This window comes from Chenopodium album, chromosome 5 (genome assembly GCF_948465745.1).
Source record: "Chenopodium album chromosome 5, dcCheAlbu1.1, whole genome shotgun sequence".
NCBI classification, from domain to species: domain Eukaryota; kingdom Viridiplantae; phylum Streptophyta; class Magnoliopsida; order Caryophyllales; family Amaranthaceae; genus Chenopodium; species Chenopodium album.
This window is the reverse complement of record NC_137838.1, coordinates 8,406,399-8,415,004: the sequence shown is the minus strand read 5'-3', so window position 1 is coordinate 8,415,004 and position 8,606 is coordinate 8,406,399. Positions and strand designations below refer to the sequence as shown.

Below are 8,606 nucleotides of genomic sequence, written 5' to 3'. Positions count from 1 at the left end.
ACAACTCTAATCAAAGTCACTATTAATTAACCTTTTTTTTTTTACACGGTAAGATACAGGGGGGACCCTTTCTATTACAGGAAGGAGTGGGGTGAGGATTGAACCCAGGTCACTCTTAGGAGAGATAGAGGTACAAATTGTCCCCCAACTCCATGATCCTCAATTAACTATTGGATTTTACGCGTAAATGATACTGTAGTTGTTAATAGACTATACAATAATCCAATGTCTGCACTTTCTACAAATCTAACAAAAGAAGATTCCAGTTTTCTACCACTTAGCCGACACTAACAGACTGAGGCCTCATCGTTGATTAAATGTAGTGTACTCTGTAGTAATTATGATACTAGGTGCTGTACCAATTTTATGTTTGCCCCATCCTTGAGGGAATAAAGACATTTGGTACGGTATACACTCCTGCTACTGGACGGAGTTAATTACGCGTTTCTTAATGTCCGTTTGTCAATGTAATAGTTTAACCATTATTAATAAGATACTTATATAAAACGAATTGTAACCTGCCTATATATATTATAAAACGAAGTATATAATACTATAATAGATTAATAGCATTATACTATATTCTTTTTAACAAAAGTGGATGATTTAAGTTTATAAGCAAGACTCAAACACGTAACCTTATTTTCTTACACTAGTGTCTTACCACTATGATACTCCGTACATCATATATTATGTTCTCTTTTGCTATCTGATCTTAGTAAACTTCCTTTCAAACACTTTTTAATACATACAACTATACGTATAGATTGCTAATATCATGAAATGATACAAGGCATGCTTCAAACCTAAATACTACTTGTAGCTAGTTTTATTTTTTTATTATTATTTTTTTTTTTTAAAAGATTTTAAAGATAAGTAGATAACACACTTTAGGAGCAAATAAAAAACGTGATTTTCACTAATGACTAAGATATAAACAAAATTCGATTTCCAGGGATAAGTGGATAACACCTCAAAATTTACCAAGTAAACCAAATTTACCAAGTCAATTGTTGAATGAATCATCCTTTAAAAAAAAAAATATTGAATATTTCTTTTATTGTTTTGTGTAGCAAGAATAAAAATACAACTTTAAAAAAAAAAAAAAATCTTTAGGTGCTTAGCGGTGACTTGATAATTATTAAAAAAAAAAAATATTTATATTGTATATTTATAAACAAATCATGCACGGACAGAAGGCTAGTTCAAGTTATAATTTATACACCAATATTGATTACTCCAAATATGAAATAACATTCTAGTTCGAACCAAATTTGAAGTAAATTGCACCAAATATGAGTCAAACCAAACCCGATTTAATCCGTACTAATTACCCCATTATTTAAAAATCTTGATTTGTGACACAAAAAAAGAAAGAGTGGGGGCAAAATCTGTTGGCGGTAAATAGTTGAACAACAAATGCAACAACAACAACCGTTGAATCGTTACACCAAAGCTAGATCTAGAGTCAAGTCATCATTATCAACATTATGATTTAAGAAAACCAAACAAAAATTATTGTGTATTTTTACAATTACAATACAATTTCCAACCAATTTCTTCTTTTTCTTCCAAATTCCTTAATACTATATCTCTCTTTCTCTCTCCTATCAATCTCTTTCTAAAATTAATTGCACTCTTTCTCTCTCCTCTTCTCTCAAAGCTTTTAGTGTGAGGGTTTTTTTAGATCCCTCAACTTCTGCCCCAATTCTTTGTGTCCTTTTCTTGAAAGGTCGTTTTATATTTTATTTATTGAATGAATTTATTTTTTATGCATATTTTTGTACCTAACCTAATAACCAAATAACTTGCCAAATTTAAGGTAAAGTTGATTTGAGCATACTGGGTTTTTGTTTTTCTGCATTGATATCCTCTTTTAATCATCTGGGTACTTGAAATTCTTCATTTTTGATGTAAATTTCAATATTTTTAGGGCTATAATTAAGGGGTTTTGGTGAATTTGATCTGGGTTTTTTGTGGGGATTTTAGTTTGTTCATGGCGATATTTTGGTTTATGATTATGGTATTTAATCAAATGGGTACATGAAATTTCTTCCATTTATGTAAGAATTTGAAAATTTTGAGGTTTTGATTGGATTGGTAAAGTGAGGGTTTTTGAAAATTTGAGCTTAGGTTGTTAAATTGTTGGTTTTACAATGGATTTGAATGGTGAAGAGTCAAAAACTAAGCCACTTATTAGTAGCTTGAAGCCTGAAAAGGAAGCTACAGAAGGTGTGGAAGAGGATGATGATGAATCAAAGAGATTGTTATCGCCTCGAAATGGCGAAATTGCAAACGGTGATTCAAAGATAAAGAAAGTTCAGTGGAATGATACTAATGGTGGTAATAAACTTGCTGAAATAGTGGAATTTCAACCAAGGTAGTGAGGCATTTCTAATCACTTTTTATCTATTTATGCAATCTTATGGTTTTACCTTATGTTGTTTTTGGATAATGTAAATGATGTGATAAGCTTGTAGAATTGGGATTTCGATTTTCGGCCTAGGTAGTGCATTGATAATCTCTTTATGTATATGTTTGTGACTATGATTTCGATTGAGGTAGTTATGCATTGATGATTTTTCTATGCCATTCAGTATCTGTGATCTTATGCTATACAACTATACAAGTATATGTTTTTGGTGTACAAGTGTTTTTTTTTTTGGTTTGTAAGCTTCGAATTTCGCCTTAAAACAGACCTTTTGGTCTTGAAATGGAGGATAGGAATCGTTATTGCAGTTTTTTCAAGTAATAAGACATATAAGATGAAAGATCAGAGGTGTTAGCCTTGTGCTGAGATTGTTGTCACTACTTAATTTCGAAATTGGGATTGAATTATCGCTTTGGCTGTTTTACAATGGATATAGATGGGATTTTAGTTGGGATTTGTGTTTAGTCCATTTTAACAATTATCCCTAGGCTTATCTGCTGCAGGTTTGGTTTATCCAAAGTTCATTGTTTGTGGAAGAAGATTAGCTAAAATTCATACCTTACAGGAGTTATAGATATGAGTATTACATATCAGACAGACCTCTAGCAAAGATTGCTGTAGCAAGCTTCGTTAAGTGGATAATGGATTGGTTTTGGTTTGATTTCTGTTAAATTAAAGTGGATACTTTAGGTGGTAAAGTTGGAATTTTTATTCGATGAGGGATTTTGCTAGCTTAATTCTTCAATTGCTGTAGCAAGCTTCATCAAGGAGGAACTAGCTTGTGTTTTAAAACATATTGAACCCGTAATTCTCATCAAGTTGTATTCTAATACGGAGTACTCAAAGTTAGGAGTTTGTCTATATTGTGCATATCAAAAATTAACTTTTGGTTGAAGAAAGTGAAAATGAATAAGTATAAGCTTGCTAGGTATAAAATTAGATGTGTGAAATAATTCTTTGATGTTGTGATTATTGCGAATAAAAGTTTTAGATAAATGTCTGGACTTAAAGCTACAATGCCTTCAAGCAAGGAAAAGGATTAATGTTAGCTTTAAGTTTCACCACCTGCTTCATATCACTCAAAACAGATATTACAAGCCTATGAACCCAAAGATTTGGTTACTTACAAATAAGACAACTGATATCAATCAAATGATAACTCTTTTCCTCTTGGCTAATAGTAGGGAAAAAAATATATATAGTGCTGATATTAACCAAGCATTAGCAGCAGCCCTTTCAAATCATTGGATACTGGAAGTTTGTTGAAAAATTATATGAGTTTATGACTGTTATTTCATTGTGTAATTGATATTTTTGGTCTGGCTCTACACTATAATTCCCTTGACTTGATTTATATCAAAAGAGGGACATAGCTTAACTTGCGATATTTTCCTCTATGTTTGGTAGTAAAGCTAAATGCAATATATGCAAGCATGTGTTTGATGGTAGGGTTGCTGAACTGGGTGTTTGTCTGGAAGTGTCCAATCAAGAAAATCTGAATTGACATCAACAGCTCATCAATAACTTCTAGAGGATTTTATAGCCACTATTTGCATTGCTTGTTTCTTGGCTGGGTGCTTATCTGTTTGTTTGTGCTCATGATCAAGAGCATCGAATAATCTATGATGCATGAAGTAATATCTGCTAGTTTCTTGAATGACATTTTGCTGCCTAAATTTTCTAAAAGTGTTGCTTGAGGATTTCTTTCTATAGAAGTCCTGTTGGAAGTTATCTAAATTATTTCTTAGTCTTTATGGAAATTTATGTCAAAGTATTGTATGGTAATATAACGTTTTATTGCTTTTGAATGGCAGATTTGTTTTGAAGATTTGAACCTTCCATTTCCAATCTTTTTACCTGGCATTATGTAAACTTTTCAAAAATCATCAAAATTTAACTTACTTTTGCAAATTGTATCACTATTTATTGACAAATGTTACTTATTTAGTTATTTACTAAATATGAGATATCGCTAGTAAGTGTTTAATCGCCTGTAATCTAGGGAAATGAAGGGCACATAAGATTATAAGCTGTATACATTCAACTATTTGCACCAGCTAGTATTTAGGTGCAAATTTAGCTTTTTATCGGTCTTTATATACATTAATAGTTGGGGGGACAGATTGTGAACAAGGCAGGGTGTGGCAACTGGAAAGGGACATCTTTAATCTGCCAACTAATGAAAAATCATCCTCATAATTTCAGTAGATTGCAATTACCACTTTAGACCATTGTTGCAGATGCAAGGTTTTTTTTTTTATAAATAAGAATTATATTGCAAGTGCAAGTTATATTTACGTGGGTTTGATGCTGAAAAATTATGATTATGCCTATCTTAATCTTTGATCGACTACTGAATACTGATCCAGCTTTTGGCTGCTGATCTAAGAGAGACTCTGTTCTTGGTTATTCATTAATATAACTACGCCCTCCCTCTGCCTCTTTTTGATTGTCCCATTTCCTCGTAATCACTTTAATAAGGCTTAGGCAGAGAAGCAAAGGGGCACCCTAAAATGGTATACGAGTATATGGGGACTAGCTGCTTGGCTATTTCATTAATTGTGATTGATTGGACCGACTCATGTTTAATGAAGAGATTCTTTAAGTTGTGGGTGATTTAAGTGTATTATTATTGCCCTGAATAATTTGCTTTTCTTCAAGACTCGGTTTTGCTAAATATATATACGCACATAATTTAAGATTCTGTAGGATTTCTTTTGTTTGAAATATTGTTAATAATTGATTCTTCCTCGTGTTAAAGTGAATTGGAATGTGTATGTTGTACATGTCCTATTTTTTTTTAATGATTATTGATTTCATTGGAGGATTTTTTTTTTTTTTCTGGTGCAGTGATGTAAGCGACAGTGATGACGATGAGGATTCAGATTCTTGTTTCTGTACAATAATGTAGATTTTACTTCAATACCAATACCAGTTTGTAGATTCTTACTCATTAGATGTTATTCTTACACCCACCATGGGCACCAATCTGCAATATTCTGCTGGAATATTCCACTGAGTTTGTCATTTCCTAATTCTGATTTTTGAATCATGAAATACAACTTTACTTGACTGTACTTTATCTTGAATCTTGATTTCAAGATCACTGAGTTTGGGAAGCATTCTTTTGCCCATGGAAATTTTTGCTCATAGGCATCAGCTTGCGCTTGCGACAGTTGTCTAGTTTTACAGAGCTTAATTAACTTAACGGGTATTGAAGACTGATGCAGAATGTAAGAAACCACGACGACACTTGCAGCATGCCCTCCTAAAAGTGAGGTAGATGCAAAAGATGAGCTTTTGTAAGTTTAAGAGTGTTTATTTTCCTTTTTTTTTTTTTTTTTCTTTGGTTTGTCAGTGAAAATACTTTGTACTTCTGTTACTCTGAAACAAATTCCAATATATAAATCTTTTGTTCTGGTTGTAGAATGACACTAACAACTTAATGGATCTCAAAGTTTTCACTCTGCTTTTTTCTTGTGATTATTGTTAATGCTCAGAATTTTATTTCCCGTTCCAGATTTTGCTGTTACATTATCAGATTTGCCGACATTTCCTCTGTAACATCTCTGTTTATAGATAATTCTGCTAAAAATTATTTTGAACATAAGATCGTCTTAAGTAAACATAATCATTCGAGATGATTCTTGGTAATTCTGTAGCATGAGACTCGGTGCTCTTCTCTTGTTGCAGTGTGTAAAGATGTTTTTATAGCCGAGAGCATTCCCTGGGCTATTATATAGAAAATGTAATCCTTAAGTCAGATACTCTGATTCTTGTTAGCATTGGTTAGCTGTTCTGGTCTCATGGATGAGAGTGATGGGAATGATGTTGCCCATCATCTGACTACGTAGTGCTGTTTTCGTGTTCTATACTGGTATCGGTAAAGCTTTGGAATTGTTTTACACCCAAAACATTATTCTTTCAGGCCGAAAATGATCTGTTGATTACAGGAGGGGAATACTGGCTGTATGTTGATCAGTAAAAGTTGGCCAATACACAAACACACAAACAAAATAATCATTTTGTGAAATAGGAAAATGAAATCATGCAAACACTCACACTCAAAACTAGCATTTCCTTGTTTTGATCGTCTTCCACTGAGAAAGGTTCTCTATTGGGTTCAGCACTGGTACAATGTAATGGCTCCTTAGTCGAGCGTTTGTTGCAGAACTGATAAGAGGCACAGAAGAGCAATCGCGAAGTTCATCAGTTACTTTCTCATTGTATCTGCTCTGTGGATCAATCGTGCAACTATCATCATCTTCATAATCATTATCAATGTCGTCATCATCATCTTCATCATCACTTAGCTGACCATAATCATCATCATCCTCCTCAACCTCGTCATATTCATCTTCACCATCATAACAACAGTTGTATCTATAGTTTGATGTTGAAATAGTTTTACTGAGAGGTGCATAGACTAGACAGGCTTCTACTGCTGCTGCTGCTTGATCACTTTCTTCGTCGCCTCTTTCTTCCCAACTGTTATTATCATGTTCATCCTCCTGTGAGCTCAGTGGTTCATAAGTTACCACCTCCAAATTAAACCTCACTTTCTTTCTGATCCTTGTCTTTGTCTCATCTTTCGGCTTCTCCCTACATTATAACAAACCATTACTCCGAAACAATTCACCTAGGATTTCTTACAGCATTTGAAGAAAAGAACATGAATAACCTTGTGCTGCTGAGGGTTTGTGATGCATCCAGCTCTTTAGAATTATCCGACTGCAATGGTTCATATCCTCGAATTCTCTGTAATAAACCAAATGCAAATCAAAACATATACATATCTGAGTTTCAAACGGTTAAAAATCTTGGGAAAAAATTGAAAGAAAGGAAGTTGAGATAAGATGTTTAACTCTTCTGGTTTTGGAGCCAAATTTAGAGGCTGACTTAGGCCGCTTTCTCTTATTTGTACCACCAAAACATGCAAATAAGGTCCACCCCATTACCCTTGTCAACTCTCTCGAGCTCGCTTGCTCGAACGCTTGATCCCTCTCCTGCTCTGTAATGGAAAGAGGGAGCTATGTGTGTTTTGTGACTATGATCAAATGGGTGATAGTAAAGGTAGAACAAGTGAAGAATAAGGGGTTAGTTGGGAGTAAAAGTGACACGGAAAAGTGATGTTATAGAAAGGAAATTTGGCTCCATTACAATTTGGTTTTTGAAAATGGGAACGTTGGGATTTTTGGATTAAATCATTGCAACAACAATTAGTTTACTTTCTTCTTTATTCCAGACTGACAAATTGGACAGCTCTTTCTTTTTTCTTTTTCTTTTCTATTCCTTCCCCTTCTAAATCTCCCTTATCATCCTTTTTTTTTTTATTCGGCTGTTGTTGTTAGATGGTAAGACACTTCGTATGAAACTCCTACTATGTTGAATTGTTGAGCATGAGATCAACCAAATTGGTGTGGGAAACGAACAAACTTTACTAACTAAACTACTCCGTATTTAGCTTTTAACGTACGTGTGCCTAAAAATTTACTTTCGAATTATGATATTTTTTTTTTTTTACGGTTTTCTTGATAATAGGTGATAAAACAATTTTGAAATTTTTTTTGGAGGTAAAATAAAAAAACCTTATTAGTTTTGGTGGTAAAAAAACAATTTTTTGATTTTTTTTTTGTTGATAAAAAGTCACAAAAATCCTTAATTTTTAGAATTTATTTTTAGTCTTACTAGTTACTTTGTATTTACTTGGTTCTACTCTTGACCTTTGGCGAGCTTCACTTTTGCTACGAAAATGCACAATTGGCTATAAATTCTTGGCAAGGAGGTGTTCTTTGTAAAGGGAGAAAATAAAGGCATCTGGCCATTCCTTCCATTCAGATGAAAAGAAACAAAATCAAGAATCAATGAAAAGGCGAGAAAGAAAATACGAGGTGTTGAATTCAAAGAATCCATGGCTACGAAACGATATGAAATAAAGAATTCAGCCAATCCATGGCTACGAAACAATATGAAATACACCATATAATGACTAATCAGTCTTTCCCATTTCACACCTACAGAGTACTACACCGATGTAACATATACGAACAGGTAGTGTCAGTGTGGCGTGCGCAGAGTCCCCTAAGAAACCAACTATGAAATATCCAATTACCAAATAAAAAAGCTCTAGATAGTGAGGCGACCAGCTCTTAAAGAACAAACAACTAATATAAGT

At 33.4% G+C, this 8,606-nt stretch overlaps 1 protein-coding gene and 1 long non-coding RNA gene across 3 annotated transcripts; one reads left to right on the top strand and one right to left on the bottom strand.

Annotated features, from left to right (window-relative positions):
• The first annotated feature begins 1,541 nt into the window (after positions 1-1,541).
• On the top strand, positions 1,542-5,898 carry LOC145631780 (uncharacterized). Of its 2 annotated transcripts, none has more exons than XR_014112424.1 (2): positions 1,542-2,380; positions 4,246-5,248. It is a non-coding gene; the product is annotated as an uncharacterized LOC145631780 (long non-coding RNA). The 2 variants fall into 2 exon arrangements; XR_014112423.1 differs by lacking the exon at positions 4,246-5,248 and adding an exon at positions 5,282-5,898 and having other exon boundaries at positions 1,557-2,380.
• Positions 5,899-6,345: 447 nt separating this feature from the next.
• On the bottom strand, positions 6,346-7,745 carry LOC145631779 (uncharacterized). Its single transcript, XM_081683955.1, has 3 exons — positions 7,297-7,745; positions 7,113-7,189; positions 6,346-7,033 (listed from the first exon to the last, which is right to left on the bottom strand). Exons 1-3 carry the CDS (start codon positions 7,384-7,386, stop codon positions 6,502-6,504), a joined length of 699 nt encoding a protein of 232 aa, XP_081540081.1. The 5' UTR covers positions 7,387-7,745; the 3' UTR covers positions 6,346-6,501.
• Between the last annotated feature and the right edge of the window lie 861 nt (positions 7,746-8,606).

Excerpts from the sequence above, each read along its gene's own strand:
- LOC145631779 (XM_081683955.1), bottom strand. The coding sequence starts at position 7,386 with ATGGGGTGGACCTTATTTGCATGTTTTGGTGGTACAAATAAGAGAAAG. Across the intron at positions 7,190-7,296 it reads TTGGCTCCAAAACCAGAAGA|AGAATTCGAGGATATGAACC; the intron begins GTTAAACATCTT and ends GGTTTATTACAG. Across the intron at positions 7,034-7,112 it reads CAAACCCTCAGCAGCACAAG|GGAGAAGCCGAAAGATGAGA; the intron begins GTTATTCATGTT and ends GTTATAATGTAG.